Source organism: Anguilla rostrata, chromosome 14 (genome assembly GCF_018555375.3).
Source record: "Anguilla rostrata isolate EN2019 chromosome 14, ASM1855537v3, whole genome shotgun sequence".
NCBI classification, from domain to species: domain Eukaryota; kingdom Metazoa; phylum Chordata; class Actinopteri; order Anguilliformes; family Anguillidae; genus Anguilla; species Anguilla rostrata.
In genome coordinates this window covers 11,383,467-11,403,439 of record NC_057946.1, presented here as the reverse complement: position 1 = coordinate 11,403,439, position 19,973 = coordinate 11,383,467, and the positions used below count along the sequence as shown (strand labels likewise).

The 19,973-nt window shown below is 46.6% G+C and overlaps 1 protein-coding gene across 5 annotated transcripts in view; it reads right to left on the bottom strand.

The window, feature by feature from the left end:
• wrn (WRN RecQ like helicase) overlaps nt 1–19,973 on the bottom strand; it is a 31,989-nt gene that overhangs the window by 9,680 nt on the left and 2,336 nt on the right. For all 5 annotated transcript variants that reach the window (XM_064307228.1, XM_064307225.1, XM_064307229.1 and 2 more), the window contains 28 exons: nt 19,397–19,542; nt 18,752–18,900; nt 18,114–18,263; nt 17,719–17,761; nt 17,491–17,590; nt 16,941–17,361; nt 15,469–15,549; nt 15,175–15,313; nt 14,092–14,167; nt 12,982–13,049; nt 12,312–12,420; nt 11,511–11,579; nt 11,003–11,085; nt 10,475–10,581; nt 10,191–10,378; nt 9,133–9,307; nt 8,678–8,859; nt 8,297–8,398; nt 8,049–8,141; nt 7,805–7,946; nt 7,219–7,389; nt 6,509–6,603; nt 3,918–3,981; nt 3,508–3,581; nt 2,523–2,616; nt 1,926–2,038; nt 1,501–1,615; nt 806–934 (listed from right to left, as the gene is read on the bottom strand). In XM_064307228.1, the coding sequence (XP_064163298.1) occupies nt 806–934; nt 1,501–1,615; nt 1,926–2,038; nt 2,523–2,616; nt 3,508–3,581; nt 3,918–3,981; nt 6,509–6,603; nt 7,219–7,389; nt 7,805–7,946; nt 8,049–8,141; nt 8,297–8,398; nt 8,678–8,859; nt 9,133–9,307; nt 10,191–10,378; nt 10,475–10,581; nt 11,003–11,085; nt 11,511–11,579; nt 12,312–12,420; nt 12,982–13,049; nt 14,092–14,167; nt 15,175–15,313; nt 15,469–15,549; nt 16,941–17,361; nt 17,491–17,590; nt 17,719–17,761; nt 18,114–18,263; nt 18,752–18,900; nt 19,397–19,542 (3,478 nt within the window). The remainder of the gene's footprint in view (nt 1–805; nt 935–1,500; nt 1,616–1,925; nt 2,039–2,522; nt 2,617–3,507; nt 3,582–3,917; nt 3,982–6,508; nt 6,604–7,218; nt 7,390–7,804; nt 7,947–8,048; nt 8,142–8,296; nt 8,399–8,677; nt 8,860–9,132; nt 9,308–10,190; nt 10,379–10,474; nt 10,582–11,002; nt 11,086–11,510; nt 11,580–12,311; nt 12,421–12,981; nt 13,050–14,091; nt 14,168–15,174; nt 15,314–15,468; nt 15,550–16,940; nt 17,362–17,490; nt 17,591–17,718; nt 17,762–18,113; nt 18,264–18,751; nt 18,901–19,396; nt 19,543–19,973) is intronic.

Here is a 19,973-nt window from a genome sequence, read left to right as displayed (position 1 = left end):
GGCACGCGCACGAGCACACGCACACGCACACACACACACACACACACACACACACACACACACGCAGGCACGTGCACGAGCACATGCACACGCACACACACACATGCACGCAGGCACGCACACACACACGTATGCACGTGGACAGATACGCAGACACACGCACATGGACACACACATACACAAACAGTTATGAGTTAACCAAGAACTGCACCACAGTCTAACTTGGAGTATGGTTCAGCTGTCACGCCACACCTCGACACAAACACACACACGCTCTCTAGCTTTCTTTCTCTTTCTCTCTCAATTATTTGATCATTGTAACTATTTACATGAAGCTGGGCAGCCGGAATTTTAAATTAAATTAAAAGAGGCTTTCGTTTCACCAAACCTGGTTGGCTGCCGATGTGATTTAAAAATCAAAGTAGCAGCAGTATCAGCAGCACAGGAACTCTCAGACAGCAGTGTGCTGCAGACATGCACATCCCAGGGTCCTACTTCTACTTAGTATGCGGCCTAAAATAATATATATAATGGGTTTAGTATAAACTCCATTTCTACACAGTTTGAACCAATTTTCTCCAGTAGCCAGTAGGTTGGCCAGCTCTAAAAATACACATGCATCACCCACAAGCTGCTATTTCTGAGAACCCTCAAACCCTCAGAGCCACTCACATCAGAAGGTTCAACAGAAACGGCAGCGTCGCTTCAACGTTTTGCCCACAGACGTAAGAGAGAGAGAGAGCCAACAAGCAGGAGAGCGTGCGCCTGAAAGCGTGCGGACGTCAGGGTGCCAACGCGCTCGTACCAGGCTTTTGCCCTCCTGCTGGAAGAGTCGGTAGGTGATGGCAGCGCTGCCCAACGAGGACGCGAACGTGGCCTCCGTCAGTCCCGGCACGGACGGGCGCGGATCTGCGGCTTTAGGGGACGCGTCAGCCTTAGGACGAGAGAGGAAGGGACCACGGAGGGATTGGGAGGGGGCACCATGAAACAGCGGGTCTCAGCTCCACATCGAGGTTTCCTCTATGGTTACACAAACCGAAAAAACACAAGTGCCCACCCACACCTGTCCGTCAGCATTATGCAACGGTGTACGTGTACCTAAAATCAGATATTACTCGTCTTTCTTTAGGAAAAATAAATAAATAAATACATGAATGGAAAAAGTTAACAAAAGCCTGTTGATGCTTAACCATCCACAGTTACGGCCCTCCGAATAAAATATAACAGGAACTTCCGTACATGACTGGAGGTCACATTTCATCTGAATCCTCACTGCAACGGTGTCCAATATCCTATTTACAGACTCATCCTCAAGCAGTAACTAAGCAAACTACAAACAATCATCAAGCACAAACCTGGATGTAGGGAAGAAATGAGAGAATCTCTGTGAATTTGTATGGAGAATGAATGACCTACTGAGCTGACATGGCATAGCCTAGCTTAGTGGGCTTTTTGCGTGTGGGACTACTTCTGGAATGTTCTGGCCCAGTTCTGCCTCACCTGGAGCCTGTGTCTGTGACAGAACTCGTTGATGATTCCGAGCAGCGGTTCCAGCATTTTGGACTTTGCTTCAGACACTCCATCCACCACCTTCAGGCTGGCCTGTGTGCACGGTCTGCAGGAAGCAAGCACAGTGTTACACCGGACGTAGCCCAAAGGGCAAAGCACACTCACCTGAAAGGGAAAACGAGCGGCCATGGGTGTCCTGTGTACGCCAAACCACCAAACCATCAATGAGCTGATGTCATAATGGTGATCACCAGCCAGTTTGTGAAAACACATGCAGCGCCACCTATATTCTGGCAATAGCAGTTACTATGGCAACATCTGAACTGCTGGAGCAACAGAAAAGTGTTTTGGCATTTTGGCTAGGTTACAGCCCTAAATGTACAGACTATTAAAGAACTAAACAAAAGTACACATACCTAATCTTAGCCATGTCCAGTAGGATCTTATTTGTGGCAAGTATGGCTGGTGGAATATCCTTCTCACTGGCCAGTTTCTGTCGCCCAGCAACAAGCTTCCCATAAAGCTCCACCTTCAAAAGAAGAAAAATTTTTAACCAACATGAAAAACCACTTCAGATCCAAGCTTTTAAATGGTGACTTCAAGGTTAATTACTTTCTGAGAAATACTGTACACACAGTACAGGAAAGCTAGTCCACAGTAACAGGTCATATAATACCTTACTGCTCCTTAGCTATCATCAGCGCTATGATACAAAACATAAAAATGCTGGAACCAAGGAGGATCTGTGCTTAAAAACATTATAAAAGTACAAAAACAAAAGGCTTTGAAGGCATGACACCCAGATTGGAGAAGTGCATCTCTCAACAACACAAACAGCAGAATAAAGCATCAGTGACGTGAACACGTTAAGAGGTGCATGTCCTTTCACTCCACTCTCTGTGGATGAAAATGCGATGATGGGACAAAGCCGTGGGGTTTGGCAACAGGTAGGCTGGCCTCTGGCTGAGCTGCGTGGCATTCTGCAGCAGGCCCAGACGGAGGCGCTGTTGTACCTGCAGTTCCAGCTCTCGGGGGGAGACGGCCGGGGGGGGAGGTCTGGCAGCAGGTCTGGAGGTCTGGGGCTTCAGGGGGGACGCAGGCTGTGGCCTGCAGAGGAAACAGGGCCAGACCTGAGCTACAGCCCTGAGCATTCTCACAAACGTGATGAAAACTCTCCTGCACGTTTCGCTGATCTCTCCCCCGCTAACACACAGTTTAAATGACCTGCTTTTCTCCGCAAGGGATTTTCTCTGCATCAAAGCACAATGAGATGACTCGAGCATTATGGGGATCTAGCTATGTTTTGTCTGATTTAACATTTTACTGTACATGTGTCAGACCGTTTGCTATGAAATATAAAATAAAGACAGAACACAGCTTCACCCACATTATGCTTGGTGTTCGAGTAATTTCTAATATAAATATTTACACAGCCTCCCAGTAAAGATTTCAGAACTTAAACAGGAGGTTTCATTGGCTTATCATTAATTTACATCGTTTAGAGTCCACAAACTGGTTAAAATACATTAACCATTTACGTACAACAAAAAATACGGTGTAATACTAATCGTATTTGGTATTCAATCTAATTTGGTAAATGTAACCAAATAAACAAAGAAAATTTATAATTAAACATCTTCAGGGGAGTATTAGAAAGGCCTAAAGCTTTAATTAATGGCATGGTAAATACATTTTGATGGGTTTTACCTTCAGTTTTTTTAATGAATGAAATACCTACCTCAGATTTCAGTGGTAATTGGGTATTGTGTGTACAAGCTTATGTATTGATATATGTGTGTGTTCAATAAATTCGACAATTTGTCATTTTGAACAATCTACTGCTCCTGGAGCTTACTGCACGACAGGAATTCAAACCTGGTCTACAAGCTCGAGGGAATAGCCAAGTTAACCGCCACACAAGATGATCAACTGCTTCTGAAGGCGGAGCCTGAGCAATCAATCAAATCCTTTAGCTTTATAACTGCAAAAAATCAGTACCTTGCAGATGATGCATCAGCAGCCCTGGCATATTTACGGCTCTCTGGTCTGGTATATTTATCCAGCTGCGGCCTCTAGGATGACAGAAGGAAAGAGAATTTGAGCATGTACAAGATAACCTTAATAAAGGTAATACTGCTTCAGTATTAGTGGACATGGATCAAATACAACTGTATTGAAGGAGACAAGCCTCACAGATAACTTTGATTTATACAGTTTTTTGAACAAGTCAACTCAGTTAAGGGACTTTGCACAGCACAAAAACTTGGTCAAAACAAGACACTGCCGTATCTGATGTCAGGTTTGTGGCTTATATTCCAGACAAAAATGAACAACACAGCGACTCACTGGAGTGTTAGTATGCCAACATCTTTCACAGTAAGTATCTACATATAGATCTACTCACTGACCTGAACTGGGACCACTGATTGGCTAACAGGAAAACCAGATGCAGGAGAGGGGGTGTGGCTTCTTCTACAATCAAAACATCACAGTAGCTGATCAATATTTGAACATTAGAGAGCGTTTTACAATGCATCTGGAACGATGAAGACCATTTCTTAAAATAGGCTTTCACAGCATAACAGCCAAGATGCCAGTATTTGTCATTTTTTTAGAGGATGGGTAAAAGTTGAGCACAAAATGTTTTCGGGATTGTGTCACGGGACAATATTAATGCATAGTGTGGTGTGGGGATGGCTGGTTTAAGCAGCCACACCTGCCCTGGGTCAAGCTAATTAGACCTGGCCAATTGGATAATTGGTGAAGAATTAGATAATTGGCCAGGCTAATTGGACCCAGGAACAGGAGTGGCTGCACCTGTGCGTAGTGAGGTAATCACTGCGCACAGGTTAAATCTGCCATCCCCACCCACACCAGGCAGCTCTCTGTCATGACAGGGTTTAACATCTGCTCATTTGGCTATACCATCTTGCCAAACCCTCGTGGAATAAATGTGGACTGTTTTAACATCATCTCCCTGTGTCTCTGTGCTGGAGGGCCCCAAAGAAAAGCCACTTCGGTGGCCTGTGGCAGGCGTGTTTGCCACAGTGGCGCCCAACGTGGGGCTCCTCCGGCACAGCAAAGAGGCACAGGAGGGCCAGCCAGGAAGCACACTGGAGGAGGGGCGGCTGAGGTGTTCCCGACAGGGCTTCGGGTGGATCCTCCGGGCCAAAAATGGGGAGCTGAAGATGACCAGGGAGGGGAAGGAGGCAATCCTCAGCTGGGATGCTGAGGAGCTGCACCTGGCCGAGAAGGCAGGTCAGCGACGGGCGGTGCACGAGAGGTGGTCGCGCCGTGAGCTGGACTTGGCCGGGAAGGCGGGTCAGCCACGGGCGGCGCACGAGCGGTGGCCGCGCCGTTTTGCTTCCTTTCTCGTCCGTTTTGGTTGTTTTTAGTTCTTTGTTTTGGCCTGGTTGGTTTGCCCGGAGCCCATGAGGGGATAAGCCTGCAGCCGCCTGCCAGCAGAGCCGACTGGCGGCCACCACAGCCACGAGGGTTCCTGGTCCCCAGCACCACACGGCCAGTCCACCAGCCCACCAGCCCAGCCACCCCACCACAGCCCCTGGAACAGCCCAAGCCGGTGACGCCCCCACCAGCCAGCAGAGCAGCCCAGGACTTCCCGTGCTCCGGGAGGGAGGAGGAAGAAGGGCTGCCTTGTCGTCAGAAGGAGGGGCACAGCATGTACTGGACTGTTCCGGGGCCACCCACCCTGACTCTTTTTTTTAGCGTGTTTACAGTTTTTTTTTATTTTTATTTTTATTTGTCTTTTGCTTTGTTGGGAGTGCATGGGTGGGGGGGGGGGGTGTAGGCTTCGGCCAGGGATTCTCCCTGGCCTCAGTTTGGCGTTGGGGGTATGTGGTGTGGGGATGGCTGGTTTAAGCAGCCACACCTGCCCTGGGTCAAGCTAATTAGACCTGGCCAATTGGATAATTGGTGAAGAATTAGATAATTGGCCAGGCTAATTGGACCCAGGAACAGGAGTGGCTGCACCTGTGCGTAGTGAGGTAATCACTGTTAATCACAGGTAATCACAGGTTAAATCTGCCATCCCCACCCACACCAGGCAGCTCTCTGTCATGACAGGGTTTAACATCTGCTCATTTGGCTATACCATCTTGCCAAACCCTCGTGGAATAAATGTGGACTGTTTTAACATCATCTCCCTGTGTCTCTGTGCTGGAGGGCCCCAAAGAAAGCCACTTCGGTGGCCTGTGGCAGGCGTGTTTGCCACACATAGTTTCCCTCCTCCGCAACCACACACAGAAAAGTAAAAAAACATTGCAGTGGAAGAGAACACTGCGGTCACGGAGTGGGAAAGGGTCTTAAGCCTGGGGATTTACGACAGGACGGCTTAGCACAAGGACAAAGCTATCAGCCCATCATGATGGGCGCCAGCCTTGAAACGCCGCAGATCTACGCAATTTTCACACTCCTCTGGAAGAACCAGCTGCTTTAACGTGAGCCCGTTCCCCTCCACCCCCCCCCGCCCGGAGGACAGCTCTGAGGAGGCCGCAGGGACGGACGCAGTCTCAGCACGCTCTCCGGCTCGCACGCCCGAGCGAGGAGGAGCGCCGCGAGAGGCAGCCTAACGACCGAGTCGCGGTTAGCAACCGAACAGCAGCTCTCCTGAGTGGCCGATCGTTGCGACGGCGAGGTTAAGCACTGAGTCAGCAGTGGAAATCCCCGCCCTGGGCCTGAGTGAATTTAACCCTGTAATCCAGCCGGGCTCTTTGGGATACGCGCTGCACTTGCGGCTGCGCTTGATGTCGCATGTGCTGCAGCAGCTGGTTCGGCTGGTTCAGAACCCCCCCCCCCTTGTGGCGCCTAATCAAATTCTTCCCCTCAACAAGCAGAGAAAGAGGGCGGAAGTCACAGAGGAGCTGTGGGGCCTGGGAGGCGCGGCGGGTGTTTGGAGCGCGGGTGGGGGGGCGGAGCGACCGGTCGCCCCACACCAGCGCTCCATCACGAGCGAGGCACTATGAGGCCGAGGGACGCTTACGCTGGCACAGAGACCCGGGCGCACAGGTCTGCGCTGGGCTGGAGGAGGAGGGTGCGCTGGGTCTCGTCTTCTGCCGAGCACAGCCACCGCATTCCCTTAGAGAAACAACAGGAGCAAGACTCACCATCTGACACCCGAGAAATCTGCAGACGCAGCTTACAGTCAGCAAACGCAGTTTTACTCTATTACAGAGGGGCGAAACGAAAGGAAAATAAGTGTGTCTAGAGTACGGAGCCCTTTCCCCTTCAGCCCCCATCTACAACACCCTGGTACACAGTAGCTCAGCACTGTGGGAGTGGGTCGTGTTCTTCTGTGTCATTCATACACAGTATAACAGTTCATGAAAGGGCTACTGCAGTTTCTAATGCATAATTCACTTTTCATTGAATTTAGAGAGAGAAAGACAAATCTTTCAAATAATTTCATTTGCAAACAAATAAGCGGATAATTCACACGGTAACCAGTTTATCAGAGGGACTGCATGTGCTGGAAAACAAAACACTGATGCCCGCAAATGCTGAAACCTCGTAAATGTTGCAAAGTGCTTTCACAAACTGGAGTTTTCCACACTCCAACCTGAGCAAAGATTTTGAGGACATGTGGGAGGCCTGCATTCGAAATGGAAGTGCTGAGAAAGCCTGCAGTCTCAGGGGGGCAGGGGGCAGCTTGCACAGTGTGGAGAACCTGCTGTGGTGGGGTGGGGGGGGTACCTTGGGGGTGATCTTGCACAGTGTGGAGAACCTGCTGTGGCCAGTGCTCTCCTTCAGGAGATCCTCCATGAGCAGCTGCTGGGCCAGAGCCTTCCACCAGGCCTCCGAGACGCTCCTCCCAGCCCCAAACAGCGGGCTCCTGCGGTACCTATCCGGCACTCTCTGAGAGCTCTGGGGAAGGGAGAGGGAGGGAGGGAGGAAGGGAGGGAGGAAGAGAGAGCGTACCATGCAGGCAGGGGAATAGAGTGGGAAGAGGGACACGAGAAAGATTAATAGCGGTCAACAAAAGGGGGTGGGACATTAAAAACCACCCAAATTCCAAACACCTCATTGGTACATGCACAGCACTAGCTACAGCGCGCATGCAATTGTTCGAACTCCATAAGTAAACATTTGTCAGACCTCATTTTCGGGCCAATAAGGGCTGGGAATGTATTCGCTCATTAAACAGGTCCTGGGCACGTTTGGGAACCACCGTGTTCAGGTGTCAGGTGTGTGACATGATTCTGTTCGAGGCCCTGTATACAGCATTAGGGGTTAGGTGCCAGGGGTCTGGTTTGGAGAGGTGAAGAGAGCCGGGACTCACGGAGCCCCGCAGGAAGAGAATGGGAACGGAAACCCCGAATCTCTCGTCCAGAGCAGAGATGGCACTCATCAGCTGGTAGGCCTCAACGCCGAAATTCTGCAGCCTGGGCTCAGGTTCCTCTACACTTAAGCTCTTTACCATCCTGCCAGCGAAGACAAGGACAACACAGAAAACAGGCCAGCCATCAGGAACAGCACTCAGACCAGAGCATGCGCTACGATTGGCCAGTCCCGTGGAAACCAACCTGTATCTGCAGTTGTCACAGCACTCATTGGTCCCCATAATACCAGATGTCACTTTGCGCAGTTGTTTATCTTCAAAGTGTGAAAGGATCAGCCTGTGCACAAGAATGCCAAACATCACACTGACTGCATTCATGAGAATAAACAGTTATAGTACGCGTATTTATTATACATTACTATATCATACTGATGCCAACTTGTTTGGCTTTGCGAACAGAACACTTCCGCCACCAGCTGAATGCAAACTCACTTCCTTCTGCACTTGGGGGATTTGAGATACTGTTCCATTTTGGCCAACATTTTCATCTTGTAGCCTCGGAAGTGGTCGTTCTTCCCTTGGTTAAGCAGGAACCTGTTTCAGTTTGGAACAGCAGACTTTGAACTTCCTGATCTGTGTTGTCGGTGCTATTTGCTAAAAAAAACATAAGGGGCCCAGAGATGAGCTCCTTTGAGGAAATAATTAGCCAAGCCAGTCGACCATGTGTAAGCAGTGAACACCACGCACGCGCTCACATACACACACAGCACCTCTTAACCATTACACTGAACAACTTATGACAAACTGCCCATAACAGATGCAAATTCCCAAACTGAGCCCTGTATGCGACTCCTGTAAGAGAGCGAGTCATACTTGTTTAAGCTCATGTCCCCGCCCGCCCACAGCACGTGACAGGCGCTTGGTAGCCCGTCCCTTCCGGCGCGCCCAATTTCCTGGTAGTACGACTCCATCTCCTTGGGGGCGCCGTAGTGGATGACTTTGCGGATGTCCGGCTTGTTGATTCCCATGCCAAAGGCAACCGTGGCAGCAATGCACTGCGGACAATGGCAAAGACACATCCAAATTTATTCTCCTAAACCTTTTATTCTCCCTCACTGCAGGTAGACATCTCCACTTACGAAGTAAAAAAAACACCAGAGGAGAGCAATGGCCATCAGCTGCACTTTGTTTCATTCGTGCAGCTTTGCTTCCACACGGTGCAACAAAAGGGCGTGTTCACTTTACACACGTGCGTTCGGCTAAAAAAGCAAGAGGAGTCAGAGAAGGGAAACTAAACCAGACAGGAATGAGGAAGAGAACGCCATCACCTGGATCTCATCTCTCATGAAGCTGTGCTGAGTTTCTCTCCTCTTCTTGATGCCCAGGCCAGCATGGTACACGCCACACAGGATGCCCAACCGGCACAGCATCGAGGACACCCGCTCCGCTTCTTTCCTCGAGGGGCAGTACACGATGGTGGGACCTTCAAACTCATAGTCACCCCTACAGAGACCAATCACGCACCAGAATCTCAGTAAGAACTTTTCACAAATGGCAGTCTGAAGCATGACAGAAGCGGCTTTAGAGCAAATAATTCATAGCAGCACATGGAGAAAGATGAGCGTACTTGAGCATGCACGAGTGTGTATGAGTATGTATGAACATGCCTGAGAGTATGAGTATGCATGAGTGTGTATGAGTATGTATGAGCATGCCTGAGAGTATGAGAGTACATGAGTGTGTATGAGTATGTATGAGCATACCTGAGATTATGAGTATGCATGAGTGTGTAAGAGTAGGTATGAGCATGCCTGAGAGTATGAGTGTGTATGAGTATGTATGAGCATGCCTGAGATTATGAGTATGCATGAGTGTGTATGAGTATGTATGAGCATGCCTGAGAGTATGAGAGTACATGAGTGTGCTTGGGTGTGTATGAGTGGTTATGAGAATGCATCATTTCAACTGACTGTAAGTAACGTTACAGTGAAAGTCCTGCCCGCCCCCTCTATAACCCATTTAGAGCAGTTGCCTGGGTAAAACTGGCAATCTTTTATTTTGAACGGTTTGAGAATTAAAAAAACAAACAAAAAACGATTTTCGATTATTTAATTTAACTTTCAACATGCATCCAAGTGACTGACAATCAACAAATCGACAAACTGTTCACATCCCTAGTATGAGTACATGCATGAGTGTGTGTGAGTAGACAAGAGTGTGCAAGCATGTATGAGTGTGCATGAGCATACATCACTGCATGCATGAGTGTGTAGGAGCGTGCACGAGTGTGTATGAGCATGCACAAGTGTGTATGAGTAGACAAGAGTGTGCAAGCATGTATGAGTGGGCATAAGTGTGTATGAGTCAGTCAGGGGCAGGCACCTACATGCTCTTTTTGACCAGGAACTGCTTGAGGTCCTGCGTAAGGTCACCTGACTTGCGGTGCACGTCCAGGTAGAGGTTGGGCCGGTCAAAGGTGGTGCACGTGACCACAGGCTGGACCAGCCTCAGGCTCTGCACTATGTCCACCCGAATGGAGGGGCTGGCAGTGGCTGTCAGAGCCACGATGGGAACCTGAGCAAGAAGATCCCGTCAGAGAGACCCCACAGGATGAACGAGCGAGGAGCGAGGGCTCCAGCACGCGCACATCTCATCGGCAGGCCTACTCACGTCAGGAAGTCTGGTCTTCAGCAGGCCCAGGTTCCTGTACGCTCCCCGGAAGTCATGCCCCCACTCAGAGATGCAGTGGGCCTCATCTATGGCTACTAGTGTGAGTCCTAGAACACACGCACACGCAAAATATTTTAAATGACATTTCTCCCTCAAAATGTTAATAAGGTGCGAGGTAACTCTAAATTTTTAACCAGAAACAGAAAATGAAAGAGCTGTACAGATTCTACAACAACCTCACTTCGATAAAACGAAAATGTTTCAGCACAGCCACGACTTGTAAAATTACTCTTTGGTCAAGCATTGTGCGCACATTTCTTTTTTGCCATTTGCATTACAGTGATCAACCACTTAAAGCACAGCATTTCAGAATGTTTAATTAAACAAAGACAAAGCAAAACAAAAAGCATTTTTTCCTACTAAAACATAATTTTAAACAACCAGACCTCACTCGAGCGTTTTGAGGTTTTGTCTGTGTCGCGTTTGGACGCTTACGAACCCGAGCTGTGGCAGCAAGCCGCCACTCACCTATGCTCTCGTTGAGCTCCTCGAGGAGCGCTATCCTTCCTGAGCAGAATTCCGGCGTCATGTAGGCCACTCGGAAAAGGCCTCTGAGGATGATGCAAATGGTTAGTAACTCCCAGCTGCAGAGCGGCAGTAAAAAGGTGTTCAGGGTCAGGGCTATGTGGGGCGACCGGTCACACGAATGCCATCCAGCGAGACCGTTTACGTCTTAACCGAAAACACTTCAGCACCTCGCCAAGGTCCGAGAGTGCTGACGACTGCAGCCAAGAGGTAAATAAATGCGCGGCTGCAGTCCTTCAGGTCCATTATCGGAAAAAAGTCCTTTCTGGAATGAACATTACCTCACTTGAACCCAGTTTCAATTCTTCTAAGCAAACTAACAGAGGCCAGTTTCATGATCACTCGCTCAAATTTAAGGCAGTTAAAATGCGGTAAAATGAAAAATGAGAGCAACCCTGAATTCATAACGCAATGGTGAGGTGGGGAAGTGAAGCCTTTGTGTAATACTTACTTTTTCAGGTCAGGTATGATGTTACTGGTCTGAGCAGATCCAAGGAAACACGCCGGAATGTTTGACATTCTGCAACAGAGAGGGAAAACTGCTTTACTGTAAAACAATATGTGATTTCATATTTCAGGAAATAATGCTAACAAAAATAAACCAAAAAAAAAAACAATTCAGAAATGCGCAGGACAATATGCCAAAGCCATTCAATATTAATAATCTTTCTGAAAGAAGAGTCTCATCGGTGCCAGAGCCAACTGTGACTGGCAGGCCCACAGGGCGACTAATAATTTGTGGCGGCGTCACCCAGGGTTCTGGGGGGTTCCTCATGGCATTGCTCTGTAGCGACCCCTGCTGGTCAATCACAAGCCTGACAGACCGTCTGAAGCTGCATGTGAAATGCCTTTCTCTGAATGCTCTCTGTGTGAGCCCAGCTTCCGAGCTGCAGTGTGATCATGAGTGGCGCTCGGCATCGTGTGTTTCAGAGGAGAGCACGCTCTGGTGGGTGGTCCTCTGAAACAATAGCGGCGAAACCAGCAATGGGCACCAATATTTACGCAAATAGCCATTCCAAATCGAAGAGTAAAGGGCAAAATTAGCTTCTTTATTTTTCTTCTTTTTTTTTTAATGCGCAAATTATTATTAAAAGGGAATGCATTCTCTTTTATTGTCCCAAAGACCCCTGGGCTTCTTTCACAGGTGCTGGGAAACCTCCAGGCCCCAGTCAGGTCAGGTGCGTTCTGTGCTCAGGAAAAAGGATGCGGTGCCACGTGCTGATGAGACATGCGGCCCGGAGGATTAACCCACTTCAGCTGCAGCACCTGGTCTTCCATGAGGGAGATGAGGGGGCAGACCACCACGCTGATGCCCCCGCAGTACACCGGGGGGAACTGGAAGCACAGACTCTTCCCATAGCCTGGAGAAGAGGAGCCACAGTCAGTCGCTAAATACCGCGCAACAGCCACCATCATTTTTTTACCATCATTCCCAAATTGCTTAAACAGTAAGATGCTACCGTCCACCCAATGTAAGTCACTGGTCTAGATTTACTCAAGAAATATGGTTCAAAATCATGTACTCCACTGGCGAGGCCAGCCAATCTTTCTCTGAGTGTTTTCGCCCTAAAATAAGTTGCAATGGGTACTTGAAATGGAAAAAAAAACTGACCTTTACCCTATTTGGAGGTGCAACACAACCTAATGAAGCGAGCATGGGGGGCAGATCAATCAAAGCCAGTAGACCACACTAATACAGAAAACGCCATAAACTTCTACAAAATGAGACGCAGATAAGAAGAAAAAAGAACGCTTCTTGTCACAGAGTAAAATGCACGAGACAGACGATGCATTCTGAGAACAAAACCACATTCAGTTTCCCTGTCACTGTATCAGCTTCCCTTCGTTCCCCTGCCTTGGAACTCCGCAGTAATCATCATAAACATTTTCGTCAATCATTATCAACCTAAAGAAGAACTCACCCGTTGCCATGACAACAAGGTTATCTCTCCTCTCCTTCAGAACGGAGTAAATCACTTTCCATTGTACTCTGAAAAAAAGGAAAGAAGTGATGTTTGTGTTGCTGATGCACCAGATAGGAAGGATTTCATTTTCGGGTTCAAATCCAATTTCGTTCTCCCTCCAATCATCTGCTCTGGACTTCCGAATCAATTATGGAACTGAAAGGAGGAGGAGAGAGAAGAGGGGAGAGATGCAAGCTGCTGATTGTCTTTTCTCCGCGGCAAACATGATGAGTTTCTCAGGGGGCAATGAGAGAGGGAGCCCGGTCACGTCGAGCGGAGAGAGAAAGCAACCTTCCTGTCAAACAGACCGCATCCATGGCCAGGGCCTCAGCCACATTCACGCCCATTACATTACATTACAGGCATTCAGCAGACGCTCTTATCCCGAGCGACTTACATTGTATCCATTTATACAGCTGGATATATACTGGAGCAATGCAGGTGAAGGACCTTGCTCAAGGGTACAACGACAGTGTCCTACCCGGGAATCGAACCTGCAACCTTTCGGTTACAAGACCAACTCCTTAGCCATTACGCCACACTGCCACTACACCCCCGGCGGGTAACCCTCAGCCGGGCGCGGGCCGGACCTGTGCTGACGTGCCCGGGAGGGGAAGCAGCCACTCGCGCGTTCGAGGAATGAGGAATCGGGATATTTTTCATAAATCAGCAGCAGCACAACAAAAATGACATTCCCTGCACAATTTGGAGATGCCTTACAAAATAAAAAGCATATAAGAGTATTCACCAAATTCTGTCTTTATAATTTATAAATTGATGTATTTTTTTTCCCTGCATTTGGCTTTTTTCTGCAGAAAAATACACAGAATTCTGTGTTAACGTGACTACTGAGCAACAGTGTAGCATTCAGAATCTCATTTGTCGAATTTTGTCAATGTGAAAACGTAGCTGGAATGAAAAGCAAACATCCTTTGATCCAGAACCATGAGATATTAAAGAAGAGATATTCACCACTGTGAAGAAACTTGACAACCTGAGATTTTATTAGATTAGATTAAAATACAAGTGTTAATGTAATGCAGAGTTAAATAATACAGGTCTACTCACGGCTTGAAGCGGAAGTGGCCAAAATACGTTTTCAGACAATTAATTTGTTCAGGGGTTGGTTCTGGGAGAGAAGGATCTGGATGTAGAGAGTAAGAGAAAGCGAGAAAGAGAGAGGGGAACAGAGAGGGGAAGTGATTCAGTTGCTTGTGACAAAATACATTCACAGCTGTCTGAACAAACTGAGCGGGGAACTTAATCCCAAAATGCCGTCCTTAAATTTGCACATTGGCAATCAGCCTAGCTCTCCAAAGAAATCCGATTTATAAAGCAACCTAAACGCAAGTTTGGGAAACGTATTTATAGCACTTATCCATAATCTGTGTTATAGAACAACACTGCTACGTTCTGAAAAGCTGCACTAACATGGCTGCCGTGACAAAACCCAAAACCAGACGTACTATAGCAGAGGCATTTCATTACAGAAAGAGAAAGATGCCACTGCCTATGCCCTTGCAGTAAAAGAAAACACTGAAGTCAAATAGCTGGTGTAAATAAACTGTTAGTATGACAGTGCACCCCTTATCCAGTTTATATCAGCTCAAGAGCCCTCAAAATGACCCCAATCTAAACCTTAATCTGAAAAGGAACGTCTGTCCCCCACCTTGGCCTTTAATTCTACACGATAACAGACAATGGAGTTCAAACAAAAATTATTCTTCACAGCTTTCCCAAGGATCTCCAAGTACATTAAAAGTATATGTGTTGCGTGCTTTTAGATTATCAATGATGCATTGTAGGCATTTTTTTTGGCACCAGAAACTGTATAAATCCCTTGTGATTGAAATATGGGGATTCATACTCAGTTCACTGGATGGCTGGTTTGAGAGAGGGTACTTGGCAATATGAACTGGACAAGAGGGCCACCATCAAGCACTCGTCCTTTTTTATGGTCTTTCTTCCTCTCCTAACCCAGTACTCGGCAGGTTTACAGTAGCACAGCTGGGGATTACTTGCAACACAAGGCCAGAAAGGGTTACAACCGCCAGGGAATGAACCCTGTGGTGTAATTATTTAGCACTACCTACATAAGCGCAAAAGATATCCTTGTAGACAAGTAATATGAATCCACAGGCATGTCATTACCAAACTCTTCCACCTCCTCTTCCTCGATGCCCTCATCTTCATCGTCCTCATCATCATCTACGGTGGTCTGTTGCCTTTCCGGTTCGCCCCGACAGAGGCCTTTTTCTTCTTGGCTCATCTTCTCCACTTCCTCCACACACTTTCAGAGAGAGGGAGAAGGTCACAAACACACAAACGTGTATTTGGAAACTCTCGAAACTGACATTTCAATCAGACATTTCAACCAGAAAGACCTTGTCAAAGGGAGTGCTTTAAAAAAATTATTCATAAAAAGGAGGTTTTGTGCAGGATCACCTGAAGCATTTCATTCTCCAGCTCTTCATCACTTTCAACTACATAGGAGAGGTCAGAAGAGTCATCCAAGGGCTTCTTGTCCTTAAACAAAAACGGAAACACGAATGGCTCAGTCATATTTGTTACTGTATGCAGTTTGATAATGGATTTGTCTTGACTATGTGATAAGAAGAGCAGCAAGCCAATCATGCGACTTCCCACAAACAAACCAACAGATCACGTATAGGATTACAGACAGCATTTACTCATAATATACGCCACACTGGCCAGTATGTTTTCCGTGCCAATTTCTCAGACTCACCCCTGGATTTGGTATACAACAAATCTGAGACGCATGCACACTTAAACGTTGACACCACAAATGGAAACAGCTGTGGAAAGCAGGTGGTGAAAACAGAAAGCAGGATGCCTTTTCATCCTACACTGGCTGCAGAAAACAGCCAACGCAAAAAAGAGAATAATCGACAATAGCCCGAGTCTGTCTTAGCTACATCATTTTTTAATCATTCATATGGAACGCCATGAAGTTCGAACTAACTTTAACGAGTATTTTCAGGTGAAATATTTCTCATTTAAAATGACACGATTAAAGAGCGCACATTTTGAATTCACATACAGCAAGTAACAATAAGCCACATTTCTTGCTCTTTAAATTTAAATTTACCGTCAGAGAAAAGGTCAGCTAGCCTGTTTCGCCTGTTTGTTTTTTGCCATTTTAATGATTCAGAGACAGAGCACAGATGTCGCAGTCACCCTGCAACTGCCTCAGTCCAAATTCTACCCAGACCGCTGTGTGCAAGTGTCTGAGTAGGATATGTCACCCCATATGACAATGCCTATTTTTTAAATGGATACTACTGGCAGGGCTGTGACGGTAACATAACTTGCCTACTAGATAAACTGTTTAAAGTAAGCACGGTAATCGGTTAAAGTTGGGGTGGGGAATGAAGAACATTTCCTTTGGCGTTTCACTTGCTTCAGTTTTATTCGGAAATTTTAAAGTGTTGCACACATTGATTACTTTTTTAATTAAACATAGATTACTTGCCATTACAGTGTAAACAACAATGTGGGAAAAGTAGCTATACTATTGTCTTGCCATGGCATGCGGGAAAAAAAATGAATGACTTTTTTTGTTTTTGCCAGTTACAGGCAAATCCCTAATTACGGCGTATAACCATTTCATACAACTAAACCAAGATGCCAAGCCTTGCCATTCAAAAGAATCACAGATCACTTTGCTACAGTATCCTATGCTGTTCTGAAAAAATTTTACTGAAGACTAAGGACTTAAACATTTACAGCAGTCATAAAAATATTTCAGGGCAAATAAAGGGTACAAAATTATCATTTAATGTTCATCACAACCACGTTCCACAATTTAACTACAAAAGACAGCATTCTTCCCACTCTGTAAACTTTCATTCTCCAACAGCTGTAAACCTTCGCAACCTGCGCAAAGTTATTGATACCTGGAATTCCAGCGTTGATTGTTCCTCAAGTTCCTCTTGCATGGCCTGCCGCTCCAGCATCTGAAGCTCATACTCAGAGATATCCAGGGACATCCAGGCACCGTCTTGACGGGCAGAGGTGCAATCTTCAGGAGCCCTGACCCGTTCCACCGGGTCACAACTGTTTTCAGGGGCCCCGAGGAGATCATCGCTTGAACGTTCCACGTCTTCAGACTCCAGTTTGTTGACTGACACCTTTTTTGTGCAGTGAGAAAACATCACCTCCTCGCCAGAAGGGGCTTCTGCCTTTTCTTTTTCCTCCAGAGGGCCCTGATCAGGTAGATCTGCTGCATCTGTGGTGTGTCCCTCACCGTTGTTCCCCAAAAGCAGGGACCTCAATGTCTCCAGGTTCACGGTCATCTCCTCCACTAGTTCCACAGTACTACAATCAACAGAGCTGGGTTAGCTCTCAAGCACCAGCCCAAGGTCCGCTTTACCTAATACCTAATGGCACAAACTTTTAGTGGTGCTCAAGCAAAGTGCGCAATGCAAACATGTACACAGTTCAGACCTGTTAATGTGGACTCCCTCAGGAACGCGCCCAGCCAGCTCCTTCATTTCACTCGCCATTTGGAGCAGTTTCTCCTTGACAGCAGTGTGCAAAGTGGTCCCTGCGATAAAACAATGAAGAGGAAAATAAAACCCAGTCTCAATGTAGTTTTGACTGTTTTCTGCAGTTTCAGTGCCGAAGACTGACTGATGACAGGAGCAGCAAGTTGTACTTTACATAGTGACTCACCGGGAACCATATCCTGCAGCTTCTTATGGATTATCAGCCCAGCCTGATGGATCAGAGATCACAAATATGTATATGCATGCCCTCAGCGTGTGTGCATATGTGTGTAATTATACATTCATAACTTACACCTTTGACATGCACATGTACACACATCATCATCCAAATTTTTAAAAGGATTTGTTTTATCGATTATTTTTCTCTTACTCATTCAGGGAGACTGACAGGGTGACATACAGGATACACACATACAAGTAAACACTCATGATTGCATATATTTCAAATGAAGGTAGTATACATCCAAATCCAAAGAAAGCGTTTCCTATGGCCAAATGTAATGTTTTTTCTGTCATAAGTCATTAAGAGCCATTTTGCTGGTTCTAAACAGAGGGGCTCACGTAGGCGTCGGTAGCGGCATATCTCTTTTGGTCCTCTGTGAGCTCAAAGTCATCCCACTGGCTGCAGCGCACATCCTTGTCTTTCCTAAGCCGCCTCTTGAGCAGGTGCTTGACCAGTCCATCCAGGCTCCACTGCTCCGCGCACCTGAGCTGCAGAGCACAGGAAACGCAGGTCACAGCACAGAGCAGACAAAGAGAGGCAACCCTGCACAGGCATCTCAAAACCAGTCTCTGTCACCCAATGTTTTGTCCCCATTTTTGTGGTGATCTCTGAAACCGCCTGCACACTTGGCACCAGCAAGTTTAGGATTTCTGACCAAGATGATGAGGCACGTCACTGCACTGAGAACCTTTGCCTTACCTGGATTTGCCACCGCCACAGCAAGACCAGATGTTCAATTTGTTAAGTGAGCAATAAGCCTATCACTTGAATTGCCCCTCCAGCTTTACAACACCAGAATATGGCGGTGTAGGCCGTTTTCAGGCGGTTTCTGTTGAACTTCAGAATGAAACATACACTTGGGTCGACTGCAAATTAAAATCACACAAATGCATAGGAACAAAATATCTCTTACATTCGTCAGTCCCAAAGTTCTTGAATGTGATAATGGTGGTGTCAATTTTGACACCAAACTTACAGTTTCATTTGCCAGATTTGATAGTTCCACAAAGTTCTTCAGCTTGATGTCAAAGTCACTCAGTAGCTTCCACATGTCTCCTTCAATTCCCACCCCAACTTTTTTGATGGACTCGTCCTGTAATAACATCTTCAGGCCAGCAGGGAACCCTGTAGCAAGCAGAGATGTTTCTGACAGCCCACAGTGATTTACAGGACTTTTCGCAAGTGACTGTGTTACATGATTATACCAAATAGACACTTCAGACAGGTTCAACCAAATAAAACTTTTCATATTCACACAGCACCAAGTGAGGCAAGGGGAATATTAGGAATTTACAAAACGTTCTGAAGAGGCAAGAACATTTTTTAAAACAGGACCAATTAACACGCATCTTTTGAAAAAAAATCTTTTACACGTACTATAAGTAGTGTGAAATTAGGTGTTCTATTCTCCCTCGTCTGGATTCTATCTGGCTGTTTTGGGTGATTCTATTTAACCTGTGTGGTCTGTACTAATAAAGACATATTCATTTTCTAGTAATCATGTCTGTGGGTGATGATTTGCAATGCGCCTGGTAGCAAAGAGTCACAACCAAGCGCACTGCGCTGAATTAATTTCATTGGCAGTTGGCTCCTGTTCCTTCTTAGCAGTGCCTGAACACACCTGACATGGAGGAAAGGTGAAAGAGGTAGCATTTCTCCTCAGATGCACACAACTGGACCATGGCCACTTTCTTTGTCTTCCCCTTGGCAAAGGAAGGCGGCCACTCAATATCAAACCCGACTGCAGCTCCAGGTTCAAGGCAGGATCTAGGGGATATAACAACTCTTAATGAGCAGTCAGGTGGGAATGTTCACCGATTAAACTCTCGCTGATTGGGCAAAGCTTTTCAGATCACACGGGCAATAAAAATACAATAATACATATAGACATACATAAGAAAATCACGTGGGTATAATTTTTTCAGTCACATTCATCGTTTCATAGAGACGTGTACACAGCGAATTTGTGGAAATTGATACCACCCTTACATAACCCGTTCTTGTTAAAATGAAGTTTTATACCCTTATGTCTACGTGAATGTAAGATATTCTTTGGCCACCAGGGGTGTTCTAGTTCAGTGTTCCAACAGAGAAACCACTGGTTTTAACTACTGCCCTGTTTAAAGAAAAAAACACAAAGCTTTTTAATATATTTTTTAAGGATGCTTAAGATTATATTTCCTACAGTTTATAGCTGT